General features: G+C 49.6%; 1 protein-coding gene across 3 annotated transcripts in view; it reads right to left on the bottom strand.

Annotated features, from left to right (window-relative positions):
* The window catches only part of LOC139749922 (BMP-binding endothelial regulator protein-like), a 225,596-nt gene that overhangs the window by 14,827 nt on the left and 191,856 nt on the right, over nucleotides 1-18,913 (bottom strand). For all 3 annotated transcript variants that reach the window (XM_071664337.1, XM_071664336.1, XM_071664338.1), the window contains exons 5-6: nucleotides 16,267-16,366; nucleotides 14,111-14,278 (exon numbers count right to left, since the gene is read on the bottom strand). In XM_071664337.1, the coding sequence (XP_071520438.1) occupies nucleotides 14,111-14,278; nucleotides 16,267-16,366 (268 nt within the window). The remainder of the gene's footprint in view (nucleotides 1-14,110; nucleotides 14,279-16,266; nucleotides 16,367-18,913) is intronic.

An 18,913-nucleotide genomic window follows, 5' to 3' on the forward strand; every position in this document is an offset into this window, starting at 1 on the left:
TGAGGATACAGAAACTATGCATTAGTCGGAGGCCATAACTCTATCGGTGACGTCAGAGCTAAGGCATACACAGATGGATAATATTCAGAGGCAAATAACTTTGAGAGGCGACAGTGTGCAGATGCCTGGTGCTCAAAGAGGTATGCAATACATGTACGTAAGTTGTTTATTTTTGGTGTATTGTGCACAGCGGTATTGCTTCGTTTATTTCTCGATCAAATGATCGTTCATGGTCAATGACATATATATATATAAAAAAAAGGATTTTGAAGTTAAACTTTAGTTTCCTTAGCTTTCAAAAATACTGTTAACTGCTCACGACATACAAAAGTTTTTTTTAATTTTTAGGAATTTCGGAAACTTGACAAGAAGAAAGTGTGAAGAACAGGTCAGGTGTATAAGCAAGAGAACTAGGAACATTGCGATTCTATTTCTGACCCGTTAAGAACGGATCCCTGAATCTGAGTAACCCAGCTCACACTTTTAACCTCTTGAGTGATTTGATTTGTACCGGTATCCCCGGGGAAATCTACTGTGCACCCCGTGATACTCCCGTGAGCGGTAGCGCAAAGGATTACAGAGGTCACAAAGGGTCTTTGTCAGACCCCAGTGTGGCCTGATATTCATTACATAAATTCGTAACCACTTGAGCAATGGCGCGACCTTTGAGCAAGAAAGGACGGCCCTTTACTACGATGGCCTGGCCTTTGACTTGATCCTTATGGGTCGGGTCAAAGGCAAGGCCATCATACCCCAGGGTCGTGCTCAAGGGTCGTGCCGCTGGAGCTGATTTTCAGCAGAAGTTATGGACGAGATCAGCGCCACCTTGTGAGCAGGGCGCGGCGGTGGCATCGGCCCATCCGACCGGGCTCGCCTCGCCTCGCCTCGCCCCTTTGATCTTGGAAATTGGTAATAACTTTCGAAGTACAGAGAGTGTCAGCCAATAAGTGTCACGCGACGGGAAAAAAGTGGACAGTAATAAGGGTGGATCTGCGACACATCAGCTTGGGAAAATGGTTTACTAGAGCGCCAAACTGAGCTGGGTTTATCTCGGGGTGCCTGACTGATATACATGGCCTCTGAAGTTATGGCCGAACCTCTTGATACAAAGGTAAAAAGAATGGCGACTGAAGACGTAACCGAGCGTCGCGCCACGCAACACTGAACTTAAGAACTACGGGTTAATAAGGGCTGAAGTGGTTCCGCTCCGCCACAGACGCTTCTGGGGCTGGGCCGGTAATTTCAAGAGACGCAACAAGCAGTAGTAGCGAGGCTACGTGGGAGATAAAGTAGGAAGAACGAGGGTGTGAGGCTGTGGGTGGTGCTAACCAGGGTGGGTGTTGGTGGCTGACACACAACAGGCACCGCACGCTGTAAACATCCCACACCTCATTACCTACCAACACACACACACACAGCAAACATCGGTCGGGCTAGCTTATGTGGCCGGCCACCACGGACAGTCGCCAGCCAAGCAACCAGCCACCACGGACGGTTGCCAGCTAAGCAACCAGCCACAACAGACGGCTGCCAACCAAGAAACCAGCCGCCACTGACGGTTGCCAGCCAGTAACCAGCCACCACGGACAGTCACCAGCCAAACACCCAGCCATCACGGACGGTTGCCAGTCAGTACAGGGCTACGGACATTCGCCAGTCCCCTACCAAGGAAGGTCGACATCCATCGACCACGGACGGTGGGTTGCCAGCCAGCTAGTGATCCCAAGTTGCCAATTAGTCAACTTATCATCACGGACAGCTAGCTAACACGGCAAAACGGACGTCAGCCAGCCATTACCAACGGTGGCCAGTAAACACGGACAAGTGCTAATCATCCAACCCAATGAACGGACAGACATCATAACGGACAGTTGCCGGTCAGCCAGCTACCACGGAAGGACGCCAGCCAGACACCAAGGACGATCGAACGTCAGCCAGAAATCACGGACGGCCGAACGCCAGCCAACCAGCCACCAAAGACGGCAGTAAACCATCCAGATCAGCCACCACAGAAGGTCTGCCAACCAATCAGCCTGACCAGACGCCAAACAGCAGGCCATCACGGACGATCTCTAGCCAGCCAACCAACACGAACGTTCACCATCAAGATATAAAGACGCACGTACACAGCCAACCGTAACAAACGGACGCAATTCATCTAGGACGGTCATCAATCAGTCGCCACGGACGGAGAGGCGCTAGACATGAGGAATGGTCGCTAACCAGTTGACCACCAAGGAAATCACAAGCCAAGCACCAGGAACGGACGGCTGCCAGCCAGCAATCATAGTTGTCAACCACTACGGACGGATGCATGGTCGTCAGCCAGCCACCACGGCTGGTCGCCAGCCAGCCATCATGGACAGTCGAAAATTAGCTATCACGTACACCGACCAACCGTCAAGGACGGTCGTCAGTTAGTCATCGAGGACGTTAGGGCACCAGACACCACGTACGGGTGTCAGCCAGCCATCAAGGACTGACGCCAACTACAACGAACAGTCGCTAGCCAGGGACCACGGACGGACGCAGGCAGCCACAACGGATAATCGTAGCGATAACGAACGGATTACAGGTGGCCAACCATCACGGACGATCAAACTAAGCCACTAGGGAGGGACGCGATTCAGCCACCACGGACGGTGGGCGCCGGCCACTGTAGATAATCGCTAGTCATTCAGGAAGATATCACGGACGGTGGTCAGCCAACTATACACCACGGACGGTAGGTAGTCAGCCACCACGGCCACTAGCCAGCCAGACACCATGAAAGGACAGACGCAAGACAGCTACTCATGACGCCACCACGGACGGTTGCCAGTAAGCCATCACGGACGGTGGGACGTCATGCCACAACGGGCGGCCCCCAAACTGGTGAAATATTCGGGGATCATCGCCCCCACAGCTCGAGCTGCTGGAGTGGGTCGTTGCTACGCCACGGACGGTGGCCAGCCAGCCAGTACGCCACCACGAACGGACAGAACTAGCCAGCCAATAACAGACGGTCTGATACAATCCACCAACAAGGACGGTCGAACGGCAGCCATCCAGCTACAACGGACGGTCGTCCACTTGCGATCCCGCTGCCACGGACGGATACCAACCAACCACCAGGGATGGAAGGACACAATCAGACCAGCCACCAAGGACGGTGGCAGCCAGCACGGACGGTGGGACGTTAGCCAACGTGGATTCTGTTCTTTTTTCATCTGGGTGGTCAGGGGGAGATGGTCCACGGGTTGAGACAGGGAAGGTACGGTGAACAAGTAAGGAAGAGTTATAAATAAGTGTATAGTTGTATGTGGCAGGTTATACTAAGTTATATGTAAGAATTGCTGGACGTTTGGCGCACACAACCCTGGCAGACACTGTGTGTGTGTGTGTGTGTGTGTGTGTGTGTGTGTGTGCAGTGATGTTGTTTGTTGGTCTAGAGAGGAAAATTAGTTCATCTAGGCTAAGTAGCTGTTCACAGTGTATACCGATAGATGACTGGGGGCTTTGAGACCCCGTGGGAACCATGTGTGTTCCACGTCAGTGTTGCTGGCTGTCGAGATGTCTTGAGTGTGTCTGTGAGCTGTCGAGATGTCTTGAGTGTGTCTGTAAGCTGTCGAGATGTCTTGGGTGTGTCTGTGGGCTGTCGAGATGTCTTGAGTGTGTCTGTAAGCTGTCGAGATGTCTTGGGTGTGTCTGTGGGCTGTCGAGATGTCTTGAGTGTGTCTGTGAGCTGTCGAGATGTCTTGGGTGTGTCTGTGGGCTGTCGAGATGTCTTGGGTGTGTCTGTGGGCTGTCGAGATGTCTTGAGTGTGTCTGTAAGCTGTCGAGATGTCTTGGGTGTGTCTGTGGGCTGTCGAGATGTCTTGGGTATGTCTGTGAAATGTCGAGATGTCTTGGGTATGTCTATGGGCTGTCGAGATGTCTTGGGTATGTCTGTGAGCTGTCGAGATGCCTTGGGTATGTCTGTGAGCTGTCGAGATGTCTTGGGTATGTCTGTGAGCTGTCGAGATGTCTTGGGTATGTCTGTGAGCTGTCGAGATGTCTTGGGTGTGTCTGTAAGCTGTGTCTTGGCCGCCTTCCAGTTTCTACCATATCTTTAAGCGTTGCTTCCCTAAAGCTGTACAGACTGATTTTAAGTAACGTGTTGGTCTTGTGCATTTTGTATTTGGCGGTGAGGTGAGTGGGGTACTGGTCGGTAGGTCGATATATGAAGGGTCACAACCCTTGATAGATGAGGTGGTGTGGCCCAGCGCCTCACAGCTCTCCTGGTGGTGTGGCCCAGCACCTCATAGTTCTCCTGGTGGTGTGGCCCAGCACCTCACAGCTCTCGTGGTGGTGTGGCCCAGCACCTCACAGCTCTCGTGGTGGTGTGGCCCAGCACCTCACAGCTCTCGTGGTGGTGTGGCCCAGCACCTCACAGCTCTCGTGGTGGTGTGGCCCAGCGCCCTCATCATGTCGCCAGGCATCCTGCCACTCCCCCAGGGCCACAGTTGGGTCCTGGATTATGACTGGACGTTCCAGTGTCTCTCACAGCTGCTGAGCCTGGAGTCCAGACGCCTCTGAGTGCACGGTAGCGCAAACTGTGGCTGGGGCTCAGTTTCCCTTGAGGATATACACTGAACGCTCATCCTGTACGAGGTCAGTGTATGCAGTGTTGCTGAGGAATACTGTTTGTGTGGCGTCATCTTCCAGCTGTGACAGTACGACTTGTTGCTGTGTTTGTTGTGTTCCAGTGTTTTCACGGCCGGTTGTCGATCACCACGGACGGATGCCGGCCTGCCGGACACCACGGACGGATGCCGGCCTACCGGACACCACGGACGGATGCCGGCCTACCGGACACCACGGACGGATGCCGGCCAGCCGGACACCACGGACGGAAGCCGGCCTGCCGGACTCCACGGACGGACGGACGCCAGCCATCACGGACGGACGGACGCCAGCCATCACGGACGGAGACTCGTTATCTCATCCTCTACTGGCCCTGCTGCCCAGAGCTCACCATTCCTGCCCTGTACCTTCCTCCTAGCCCACCTCAGAGCTGCTCACTTACCCACACGACCATACCTCCGCCCACTGCCGCCCACCTGCCGCCCGCCCTCGCCAGTGTTGTGTCTGGCCCTCGGCTGCTGTTATCAAGACGACCCCGTTTTTGCTTTGTGTCGTGTGTGTGTGTGTGTGTGTGTGTGTGTGTGTGTGTGTGTGTGTGTGTGTGTGTTGTGTGACGTGTGAATGACGTCAGCCAAGCAGGGAGAGGGGAGGAAGGGGGCAGAGGGAGGGATGGGGGGGGGGAAGGGGGCGTGGGTGAATGAAATGAAGGGGGTCGGGGGGAGGGAAGGAAGGAATGGGGGTAGAGAGAGAAAGAGAAAGGAAGGGAGGAAAGAAAGTAGCGGGTGGGGTGCAGCACACAGCACCTTACTCCCCCTCCCGCAACGCCTTCTGTCAAGTGTCATTCCCTTGCCCCAGGTTGCTGCCCTGTCAAATCGCAACTCACACGACTCCTTCGTAAATCTAGGTTTCCCTGCGGTCAGCACGACGCTCTAGCCCTGCCACTGGGCAAAAATCTCGTCGGAAGTACCCGTAAGTAAGTAAGTACGTAAGTAAGTAAGTAAGTAAGTACGTAAGTAAGTAAGTAAGTACTCTTAAGTATGTATTTGTAAGTCCTCCACTTACCAGCGTAGAGGTCACACAGGGGGTGACCTGCGAGCATCATAATGCCATCCCACGTCACCCACACTCTTGACCCCAGGAACACGACGGTACCGTCCTTAAGTACGACGGTACGGTGCCTGAGCACGACGGTACCGTCCTTAAGCACGACGGTACAGTGCCTGAGCACGACGGTACAGTGTGAGTACATCTGGTAATTCCATCTATTAGAAATTAAGGACATTAACTGACCACAGAAATGTAACACATTTGTACGTCGAGTAACCTACGTTAATCAGACGCTTACATACATTTGATAATCAGGGATTATTCGATTACCAATTAATGGATTACTTCAGAAGATATGTGGCTACGGAACGTCATTTCAGACACGTAAGAAATATATCTGTTACTTTATATGGCGATGGTCGCCTATCTCACGGCTTCCCCGGATACAAGAGCCAGCTCTAAAAGGAGAACCTGGTTAACCTGTGCCAATTACCCGGGGTGTATTTCGCTGGTGAGGAATGCACCAAGAATCCACTTCACCGCATTCCGGTTAACCGTGGGTACTTCACCAGAATCCGGTTAACTAGCTACTTCACTAGATTCCCGTGAACTCTAGCTATTTCACCAGATTACGGTTAATCTATTTCGCCAGAATCCGGTTAACTAGCTACTTCACTAGATTCCCGTGAACTCTAGCTATTTCACCAGATTACGGTTAATCTATTTCGCCAGAATCCGGTTAACCGAGGCTGTCTCGACCATCCGGAATCCAATCAAACGGGTATAAAATTATCTATAAAACTGGATTGGCTTGAGAGTGGGGCTCCCACAGGGCGAGTTATGTCACCCCTAGATTATCTAACTGCTGGGAAGACCAGAGCACGATAGTACGACCCCAGGACACGATGGTACGACCCCAGGACACGATGGTACGACCCCAGAGCACGATGGTACGACCCCAGAGCACGATGGTACGACCATAGAGCACGATGGTACGACCCCAGAGCACGATGGTACGACCTAAGAGCACGATGGTACGACCATAGGATACGACGGTACGACTCCAGAGTACGATGGTACGACCCCAGGACAAGTTGGTACGAACCCGGGGTACGATGGTAGGACCCCAGGACACGATGGTACGACCCCAGGGCACAATGGTACGACCCCAGGACACGATGGTACGACCCCAGGGCACGATGGTACGACCCCAGGGCACGATGGTACGACCCCAGGACACGATGGTACGACCCCAGGGCACGATGGTACGACCCCAGGGCACGATGGTATAACACCTTAGGTATGACAGCCTGACCTGACTGGTCAACGATTGAGTCAAAGGCCATGCCATCATATCTTAAGGTCGTGCCGTGGTGCTCAAGGATCGTACAGTCGTGCTCAATGGTCGTACGGTCGTGTTCAAGGGAGGCACGGTCGTGCTAAAGGGTTGCACGGTCGTGCTCAAGGGTCGTGCGGTCGTGCTCAAGGGTTGTACGGTCGTGCTCAAGGGTCGTAGAGTCGTGCTCAAGGGTCATACGGTCGTGCTCAAGGGTCATAAGGTCGTGCTCAAGGGTCGTCAGGTCGTGCTCAAGGGTCGTAAGGTCGTGCTCAAGGGTCGTAAGGTCGTTCTCAAAGGTCGTAAAGTCGTGCTCAAGGGTCGTACGGCCGTGCTCAAGGGTCGTACGGTCGTGCTCAAGGGTCGTACGGTCGTGCTCAAGGGTCGTCAGGTCGTGCTCAAGGGTCGTAAGGTCGTTCTCAAGGGTCGTAAAGTCGTGCTCAAGGGTTGTATTCTGTTACTCAGTGTGGCTAACCCAACACTTGGTAACACTGGCGAAGAACTGCCTTGATAAATTTAGGTTTGGGTCTCTCATACACACACATGGGTTAACATGGTCATAACCACACGAAATATGGTTAGCCCGATCATCAACCACACTAAACCTGGTTAACTGGGCCCTATAGATAATACCACACGTGGTTAACCAGGTCCTGGCTTATACCAGAAGGTAATCGGACCCTGGATTATACCAGGAGAAGGTAATCGGACCTTGGATTATACCAGGAGAAGGTAATCGGACATTGGATTATACCAGGAGAAGGTAATCGGACCCTGGATTATACCAGGAGAAGGTAATCGGACCCTGGATTATACCAGGAGAAGGTAATCGGACCCTGGATTATACCACACATAATCCACCGGGCCTTAGACTAAAAGTAATTACTCGACCCTATGTCTACACCAGCGGTACCTAACCAGGCGTAAATTACACTGAGCTTAGCTTCTCGAGCACCAAGCTTACTTAACATGGTCCGGGCTTCTTACTTGAGTAATTGGGTCCTAGATTATACGATGCTTAGGTAACCAGACCTAGTTAAGCGGCGCTAGATTACTTCACACACAGTTAATTGAGCACAGGAGTATTCCAAACTAAGTTAATTGCGTCTTATCTATGCACAGTTTAGTTAACTGTTCGTTTAATCGGACCTTCGTGTCAACAAGCATGGTTAACAAACGTAGTTTACTAAGCTCCGGTTTATACTAGTTTACCAGGCTCGGTCAAGTAGATCTTGGTTTACACCAACTCTATCACCCGGTAAGTGAATCTACTTAAGTGGGTCTTGTCTTAAAATCAAATTAGTTAACTGGGCCCAAGTTTACTAACTTGGCCCTTTCGTAAATTACGACTACGTCAAACGGGTTTTGCGTTAAACTAAACTTAAGTAACCTGGACCATAGACTCGCTTAACTGGGCCTTCCGGTACACTACACCGAATTAAGAGGGATCTGGCGTTGCCTCACTGAAGGATGCTGTATTGTCCTATACTTAATTGGGTCGTGGGTTGATTTGACAAGGTGCCGTCGTATATCTACTTACGTGGTCCCTGGGTTTCACTGAACTGGGCCCTGTATTACACTTACCTCCTTAACTGGGCCCTTTGTTACACTTAACCATTACACTGGGCCCTGTGTTACACTTAAGTACTTAACTGGGCCCTGTGTTACACTTAACCATTAAACTGGGCCCTGTGTAACACTCTAACTACTTAATGGGCCTTTGCATAGGCAATCTGGTCTCTAGATTGTACTCATGCTACTATAAAGTAAACCCACAATGTATTTAACCAGGTCATGGGTTATCATGATCTTAAAGTAGGCCCTCAACCTACTTAACTAGACCCTGGGTTGCAATAATGTAAGTTTTATACTAGGCCCTGAATGCTATAACAGGCCCTCGATGCTATAACAGGCCCTGAATGATGTAACAGGCCCTAGATGCTATAACAGGCCCTAGATGCTATAACAGGCCCTGAATTTGCTTGATTAGGTCCTGGGTATGCACTAATCTCAAGCTGGCCCCGAGTTCAGTCACCTGGAGCGCTCTGCCTTGCATCACCCTCCTCGTTCCGGGAATATCGGCCCTTCGTTCCCTGAGAACTGCCCTGGTAACAAGTCAAAGGAGTGTGTGGTCTGCCCCAAGACGACTTTGGTCCAGCGGTGTATATTTGTGTATGCTGAAGCTTCGTCGGATGCACGAGGTGTATATTGTTGTATACTGGGGCGATAGCTAGGCATGATGAGGCGGCCGGTGGGCCAAAATCAACATATTGAAGCACGGAGGTGAGCGATGGTGGCTGGGAGGAACTGAGGAGGGAGCTGTGGAGGGGAGTGGAGGTGTTGTGTACACGTTTCCTGATCTTAGGTCTTCTTATTCTTCTTCTTCTTCCTCTTCTCCTCCATTTATTTTATGGATTTCGTTCTTCTCATATCTCCTCGTCTGTTACGGGTGCTTGAAGAGGTCTTTTCATGCGTGTGCTTCTGTGCATTGTTACTGTATGTAATGTCTGTATATCGGAGTGGTCTGTGGGGGGGAACTGGAGGGCCTCTCTACCGTGTCTGTGAATGTCAGGCGTATCTACTTCCGTCTGTGAAGAGTGTGTGTGTGTGTGTGTGTGTGTGTGTGTGTGTGTGTGTGTGTGTGTTAGTATTACATACTCTGCTGGTATCTCCCCAGTCTGTTTACCTCCCCACCTGCCCAACCTCGACCGACCTTCTCCCCGTCAGTCCAGATGACAAACAGATATTTATAGTCGTCGCTTGTCTGAGTTTATCTCGAAGTCGTCCACATCCTTTAGTCTGCTCTCGTGTGATCAAGTCTCCCTCGCGATGGTTTCCCTCCGCCTCCTGTTTTACGAACCAGGTTGTCCCATCACTCGCCAGCAAGTGTGATACTTCAGGTCGTTTTTCTTTGTGTCTTTTTACCCTAAATTTCACGAATTCTTCCGCCTCTATCCTCGCGCTCAAGGTCAGCACTCCATCATCGGTCCTTCCCCCTGGTGTCTCCTCGTCTGTGTCTGTCTGCCTGTGGGTGTTGGTCCGTCTAGAGCTACTCCTTTGTTGTCTACGGGAACACTCCACCACTCCTCTCTCCTCACTATGTAACATTCCTCGTATTTCCCGGATCGCCTTTGTCAGCAGTTCGTCTCGTGTTTCCTACGGGCGATGCGGTATTCTTCTGTCTTTGTCTCTTGCCTCTCGAGAATATTCTATATTTAACCTCCTCAACCTGTCAGTTCTCTCTTTATTTGTTTCGCTTTGTTTACCTGCTACGTCTATCTTGCGTATACCTGTGAATACTATCCTATGACTAATTACATTCCTCATTAAAATCTAGATGACTGAAACGAAGAATTTTTTAATCAAAGTTCCTCAACAACGCCTTACTCCCTCCAGACACACCCCAACAGCTTCAGCCAACTGTTTCCTCGACCCCTGACTTTTCACAAGGCGTCGGCATAAACAGTTTGGTGGATCTTGTGGACGGAGCAACTCGCACAATAACCTCCTCGCCTCTCTTATCAACGACCTCCCTTCCGCTGCCCCCTCCCGTCCTTACGCAGGTGGTGAAGACGCCGGATGCCGTCCAATCCTCACTGAGATAATCTACCGACTCCTGTTACCCTATTTAACCTCCTGACGCAACCATGCTTGCTGACGACACTCTAGCACACGCACACCCAACATGAATATCTGTAGCCCTTCAAGGATAGATTATCACGTGTGGGTTTCCTTAAAGGTACTCCCCAGAACGTCAGGTCCCTCCTAAGGTGACGTGCTCTTCGTAAATTCAAGCAATCATAAAGAGTCCATTTTATAAGTCTGGATTCGCAATAAGAACAAATCCTGTGATGGTGTTGGTCACGGCAGCGGGGGGAGAGAGAGAGAGAGAGAGAGAGAGAGAGAGAGGAGGCGACACTGACCCGGGGAACACACAGCATGACGTGCCGGCTGGCGAGCGGGCGACGCACCTCGCCAGTCTGGCACTGGGGTCTGCGTCTAGACTATATCGTTAACTGCTCATCATGGCCGTCCGCTTCTTCCTCTTCGATCCCAGATAGAACAAGATCACCGGATTCCTTCTCTTAACTTCGTGATTACGAAAACGACAATTGGGATACAAGTAATCGAAGCTGAATGTGTACCACAAGGGGACTGCGCATCACTCTCATTTTTTTTTCTCTCTCTCTCTCTCTCTCGTTGATATCATTCTCACTAAACCCCAATTACCGTCTTCTTTGACGTTCCTGGAATTATAATGACTAGTCAGCAATCTAATGCTTGTTAAGACGAAGTTAAACTGTAATACAGACGAGCGAGAACATCTTCCATCTCAGGATGAACAAGAAGTTTCTTTCTCTCGGGCCAATCAGCCGAGACTATAACCACAGCTGTTAATTACCAAGGTTAATCACATGTCTGAGGGGGCAAACTATCCGAGCTTTATTGCCAGGTTAATTAACAGGGAAAAGAATTATGGTAATTATGAGGGATGGCTGTCGTTCATATGTTAATGACGAAGTTAATTGATCTTGTGGTTAAAGCCTTGAGCACAGCCGTTCGACCGTTTGGTACAACGGTACGACCGTTTGGTGCAACGGTACGACCGTTTGGTACAACGGTACGACCGTTTGGTACAACGGTACGACCGTTTGGTACAACGGTACGACCGTTTGGTGCAACGGTACGACCGTTTGGTGCAACGGTACGACCGTTTGGTACAACGGTACGACTGTTTGGTGCAACGGTACGACCGTTTGGTACAACGGTACGACCGTTTGGTGCAACGGTACGACCGTTTGGTACAACGGTAGACCGTTTGGTACAACGGTACGACCGTTTGGTACAACGTTACGACCGTTTAGTGCGACGGTGCGACCCTTGAGTATAATGGCCTGTTTTATTTTGACCAGATCCAGAAGCGCCAGGTCAGAGGTCAAGCTATTATACCTAAGGGTCGTTTTCTCATGTTTAGGAGGTCGTTTAATGGTAGTTTCGTCATGATGCTAACTGGGGAGGAGGACTCAGCTGTGGTTAACTGGAGGAGGAGGATTACTCTGTGGTTAACTGGAGGAGGAGGATTATTCTGTGGTCAACTGGTGGAAGGGGATTACTCTGTGGTTAACTGGAGGAGGAGGATTACTCTGTGGTCAACTGGTGGAAGGGGATTACTCTGTGGTTAACTGGAGGAGGAGGATTACTCTGTGGTTAACTGGAGGAGGAGGATTACTCTGTGGTTAACTGGAGGAGGAAGATTCCTCGAGTGGAGGGAACTCAGGGCAACAACGGTTAATTCAGTTACAGTTACTGCGTGGGTAATCCAGCCTCGGTTAACTATGGCTGGTTATCCAGCTAACTGTTGACTGGGCAGAGGCTTATCTATGTCACATGTACCATCATATTCCCCCACCCCACCACCATACTACCCCTACCACCACCTTACTCCCCCACCACCACCATACTACCCCCATCACCACGATACTAGCCCCACCCCAACACCATACTCCCCCACCACCATCATACTTCCCACACCCCAACACCATACTTCCCCACCACTACCATACTCCCACCACCAAAATGCTCCCCCACCACCACCTTACTACCCCCACCACCACCATACTTCCCCACCACCACCTTACTTCCCCACCACCACCATGCTCCCCCACCACCAGCTTACTCCCCCACCACCACCATACTCCCCCACCATCACCATACTACCCCCACCATCACCATACTACCCGCCATCACCTTACCTTCCCCACCACCACCTTACTCCCCCACCATCACCTTACTCCCCCACCACCACCATACTCCCCCAACACAACCGTCATCCACTTTACAATCCTAATTTCGTTTAAAATCATCACAACCACAGAATAATTATTTCCAGGAAAAGATGATAATAAACATTAGACACGTACGTCATTCAAGGCCATGGGGTGTACTTAAATAAGTAGAAAAGTGATTACATCAACAGGTCCTGATGACCTGTTTATAAATATTACTACAATTAAGTCAACAATTAGCTTTATCGATCACTGTAATACTAAGCTGTTTCCAACAAGAAGGAAAACTGCCCAATGACTGGAAACTCCGTTATGCAACACCGATTTAGCGAAGTGGAAAGAAGATCCGCCTCATATCATCGACCTGTGAGTCTTACTTCGATCTTAGGAAAAAACGTCCCAACAATAATCCGGATTAATCTAGATTGTATATATATATATATATATATATATATATATATATATATATATATATATATATATATATTATATATTCTTCCATTCCTTTAAGAAAAGGATAAACTACTAACTGAAAATCAATATGGGTTTCGTAAGAGATTCTGGGTAGCCAATTTAATGGCGTTCTTTAACCATGTTTACGATAACAGTTTTAAAAAGAAAACTGATATTATATACTTAAACTTCTAAAAAAAAACCTTTTCCTTAAAGTACCACATAAAGGATTCTTTTTTTTTAGGTTAAATCTCATGATGAAGGAGATTTGAGCGTCCACGTTGATCGCACAGTGGCTTTCAGATGTAAACAACAGGGGGTGGTTTGAAATGGAAGCATCCGATTGGCTCAGCGTGACGACAAGATTCATCAGCCATTGGACACACACACTGTCCATTTTCTATGTGAATGATCGGGAGACAGGAGTCAAAAGTAAATAAATAAGAATCTCACATAAGCGTACCCAGCTTCCACACGAATGGTACAGGGTTCGAATCCTTGCTGCTCGAAGGCATAGTGTGATCTATGAAAATCCATGTTCATTTGCATTATATACATGTATGAATATTATAATCAGGCGAGGATTCATAATCGGGAAATTAAGCCCAAATAAATAAAGTTTGATTGGTGAGAAAGATGGAGAGAAATTGACACAGAGGCCCGAGACATATACAATCCTACATCATGATAACACAAGAATTAAACACGAATCTAAAAGTGTTTGGTCAGCCATTTATCAAAGGCCCAAGATAAAGATGACCTGGTATAATGATAACTATGACCTAAATGAATTAGTACCATTCCTTATCCAAGACCATGCAATGTACTACCTTCCCATTCCCGTCCCGTCGTCTGTCCCAGCCTGACCGTGATTACCACCTACCTGGGCAGCTCCTGCAGCAGGTGTCGTCCCTCCTGGCCAGCGGGGTGTTGCAGGGCAGGTGGCACTGGGTGTCAGAGGTGGTCAGGACGCCAGACTGGCACTGGTAGTGGAGGCAGCCGTCTGACCAGCGGGACCCATGCCGGTACCAGCGACCCTCGTGCTCACATCCTGCGGGCGGGGGTACAACACGGGTTACGTGTGAGGCGGTGGTGCTGCTGCCTCTCTCTCTCTCTCTCTCTCTCTCTCTCTCTCTCTCTCTCTCTCTCTCTCTCTCTCTCTCTCGAGAGAGAGAGAGAGAGAGAGAGAGAGAGAGAGAGAGAATCCACTGCAAAGAGATGGGATAAAGAGCCAATTGGCCCCCATGGATTTTGAGTCATGTAGTTGAGTATGTGATCAGTAATGTTCAGTGTCCCCTTCGGTACGACCCCTGAGCACGACGGGGTACGACCCCTGAGCACGACGGTGTGACGACCCTCGGGGGAGATGATGATGTTGGGATTGGGCCATCATGACCAAGGATCGCATCAGGGTGCTCAAGGGTCGTAGAGTCGTGCTCAGGGGTCGTACCCTCTGCGTGTTCAAAGGTCGTATCGTCGATCTAAAGGGGATTAATACGCCATAAACTGCCCATAAGAACGGCCTGATAACACACTCAATTATAAATGTGGACACAAATCTTAATTATTGACAAGAAAATGGCCTTGATTACTGAGGACAGACTTTAATTATCGTCGCGTCATAAACCACAAAGTTTCATTACCAGCAAATCAAATTAAATCTCAAATTAAACCACAAATCACTATAACTCTCTAAGTAAACAACAGAGCAACATCTGCTAGATAACGTCCTTCCAAAATCGTCAGAACAGTCCTAATATATACCAGATGCTCCTCAAACGTTCATTATTGAGAAAATATTCATGAAGTCTCAAAACCACTCTAGATTTCCCTCTCAGTCTTGATGTTGTTCAACGAATCAATGAAGCAGCATTTGGTATATATTCATCTGTTTTTGCTACTGGGAGAACAAATCTAATAGATGTACATTATGGGGTTTGTTGGTCTGTTGTCAAAGGCTGTCTGGGCCTGACACTTCGTAAACTTTCTTGCTCAAATATCTGGAAAGGCCTCTCCTGTCACCCTGTCATCTACGCCTCTCCCTCCCTACCATCGTCACTCTAAACTTTCTCCCTTAAGTCCTGACCTCTGACCTCCCTCCCCCTCCCCCTGGCGTGCTGTGCTCTCAAGGTTCACCCTTATTTCTTATTTGGCAGCATCAGCCTAGCTCTTTCACCCTGACAGAGTTAACCCCCCTCCATTACCTGAGGTAATAATCACCCTAGTTCTCCTTCTTCTGTTACCCTTAACTCACACTAGCTGTCTGCATTACTAAAACGTCCAGTGTTGATAAGTTTCCCTATCATCACCCTTACTCACATTTTCACCCTTATTCTTCAGAGTCACCCTAACTCACACAATCACCCTTATTCTTCGCAATCACTCTATCTTACACCATCATCCTTGTCCTTTATAATCACCCTAACTTACACAATCATCTTTGCGGTTTACAGTCAATCTAACTTATACTTCATCACCCTTACTTTGCGCCATCATCTTTGCCTGTCACCCTTATTCTTCACCCACATCACTACTTTCCCTAATCACCCTTAACTTTCACAATTACTCTCCCCCATTAGCATCACCCTAAATCAACTCAACTACCCACAATGACCTGAAAATCCCACTCACACTAAAACACCCGGTTACCTCACTTCACACTCACAATCACCCTTGTTCTTACTCACGACCTCTGACCTTCCTAACACCCTGAACGTTAACCATAATCACCCTAATCTACACCCTTACAAAATATCACCTCTTACCCCCACACAAACCCAGCACCCTACTATATGGCTACCCTCACTCTATCACCACCCTATCTTTCCCATCACCCTATCTAGTCCTCCCTCACCCTACACACTAACTCCTCCTCCGTCACCCTACACACTAACTCCTCCTCCGTCACCCTACACACTAACTCCTCTTCCGTCACCCTACACACTAACTCCTCCTCCGTCACCCTACACACTAACTCCTCTTCCGTCACCCTACACACTAACTCCTCCTCCGTCACCCTACACACTAACTCCTCCTCACCTTTGCATTCCTGACAGCACTGGCGTGGGTCCTGCATCATCTTCCAATAACAACCTTCCAGACTCGGGCACTTCTTCCTCTCGCAAACCACTATCTTGTTCTGTGGGGAGAGAGAGATGCCATCAGTGTATCTTCTTTAGAGAGAGAGAGAGAGAGAGAGAGAGAGAGAGAGAGAGAGAGAGAGAGAGAGAGAGAGAGAGAGAGAGAGAAAAAAAACTTTCGTGATAACCTTTGTTTTCATTAACGTTCGTCTTATGCCATATATATATATATATATATATATATATATATATATATATATATATATATATATATATATATATATATATATACCAAGCAGTAGTATTCTTCAACAGTCTGTTGACCCGCTAGGTAAACCACGATTGGAATTAGCTGTTTCGTTAATTACTCTCCCCTGGGTCAATGAGAGACTAATCACCCGTAATCAGCTAAGCCTATCAGTGCTACTGCAGGGTTATGTAAGGGTCTGGATGAGGTCAGGTGGAAGAGAAGCAGAAATGTGTGTCTGCTGCCAGACGGGGACATAGACAGTGTCAGTGTCGGGGGAGGGAGAGAGAAATTAAGATGCAGTTATAGCATTTACGGTTGGGTCATAGTAATTAGGGTTAGATGACACTGTCAAGTTAATTAACATCAACATCATTACTAATGAGTATTCCAAGGTAAGAGTCAGTACTCCGCTGTGGTTACCAAGGCCAGGGTGGGCCGTGGTTACTAAGGGCAGGGTGGGCCGTGGTTACCAAGGGCAGGGTGGGTCGTAGTTACCAAGGCCAGGGTGGGCCGTGGTTACCAAGGCCAGGGTGGGCCGTGGTTACGAGGGTCAGGGTGGGCCGTGGTTACCAAGGCCAGGCTGGGCCACGGTTACCAAGGCCAGGGTGGGCCGTGGTTACCAAGGGCAGGGTGGGCCATGGTTACCAAGGCTACGGTGGCCGTGGTTACCAAAGGCAGGGTGGGCCATGGCTACCAAGGCTACGGTGGCCGTCGTTACCAAGGGCAGGGTGGGCCACGGTTACCAAGGCTACGGTGGCCGTGGTTACCAAGGGCAGGGTGGGCCATGGTTACCAAGGGCAGGGTGAGACTAACCGATGAAGACGTATTTGCCTACGTCTCCATGAATCACTTCGGACGGTCGGCCTTCAAGCCCCCCCCCCCCCCCCCCCCCCCCCGGAAAAGGCCCGTCCCGGAAGCGGAAGTGGCCCCCCTGGGCAGACGTGACGCGAGCAGGTGTGGCCCTGGGCAGGCGTGGCGTGAGCAGGTGTGGCCCTAGGCAGGCGTGGCGTGAGCAGGTGTGGCTCCTGGCCGCGCTCTGCACGTGGGTGTGTTTACACAGTCGGCACGTGTCTGCCCACCTGGCCTTGTTTACGTGGGGAGCACACGTGGGCTGGAGGCGCACCACGTGCAGGGTGGGAGGAACCAGAACACGTGGCTTTGCTTATACGTACGACACGTGCGACGCACAGGATCAAAACGCGTTTTTCTTCTTTCTTTTCCACCATGAAGGCAGAGGTCACAGTTCCATATGAAGGTCGGGCCTTTGAGAATATGAGTGAGGAACTGTCCTCCCGTTTTCAGTGGGATGACCAACCTGCATCTGGCAGGAGGAGGAACATGAGATCAGGCACAGAACTCCACGGTCGAGCAGTGGAAGGAAGGAAACAGACGTCATAAGCGGCCAAAACCCCCCCCCCCCTGAGCGGCCATCGTTCGCATGATATTTACAGGACCCTGTGGCCTGTGGGGCGCTGTGTGTCCTAGCCAGAGGACACACACACACACACACACACACACACACACACACACACACACACACACACACACACACAACCACAGGCGTAATATCCACGCTCTGGAAACGTTTTCTTGGAATTAATTAGTTCTGGTCGCCTTAATCACCCGACTGGCACTGTGTGTGTGTGTGTGAGAGAGAGAGAGAGAGAGAGAGAGAGAGAGAGAGAGAGAGAGAGAGAGAGAGAGAGAGAGAGAGAGAGAGAGAGAGAGAGAGCGTATGCGTCTATCATTATAGATGTGTGTCTACGCGTATTCAAAGTCATATGTATGCGCACGTGTGGTTGTGTGTATACCATAAGCATGCTTCATCCTACAGACGAAGGGCATTAGCGTTAAAACATATCATCCAATTTGAAGACGACGGTACGACCTTTGAGCACGACGGTACGACCGTTGAGCACGACGGTACGATCTTTGAACACGACGGTACGATCTTTGAGCCCAAGGGTATGACCCTGGAACACGACGATACGATCTTTCAGCTCGACGGTACGATACTTAGTTACGATGGTGTATTACTTGATATGCAACTAAAGATTTACGTCAAGGGCTAGACTATCATACTCGAGGGTCGTATTGTCGTGCTCAAGGGTCGTACTGTCGTACTCAAGGGTCGTAACGCCGTTCTTAAGGATCGCACTGTCGTGCTCAAGGAGGAATTGTGACCACCTTGTGCGCTTGTTAGTACATGTACGTATATATATATATATATATATATATATATATATATATATATATATATATATATATATATATATTCCTATGAGTCCACGGGGAAAATGAAACACGGTAAGTTCCGAAGTGCACTTTCGTGTAATAATCACATCATCAGGGGAGA

Source organism: Panulirus ornatus, chromosome 8 (assembly GCF_036320965.1).
Source record: "Panulirus ornatus isolate Po-2019 chromosome 8, ASM3632096v1, whole genome shotgun sequence".
In the NCBI taxonomy this organism is placed as follows: Eukaryota; Metazoa; Arthropoda; class Malacostraca; order Decapoda; family Palinuridae; genus Panulirus; species Panulirus ornatus.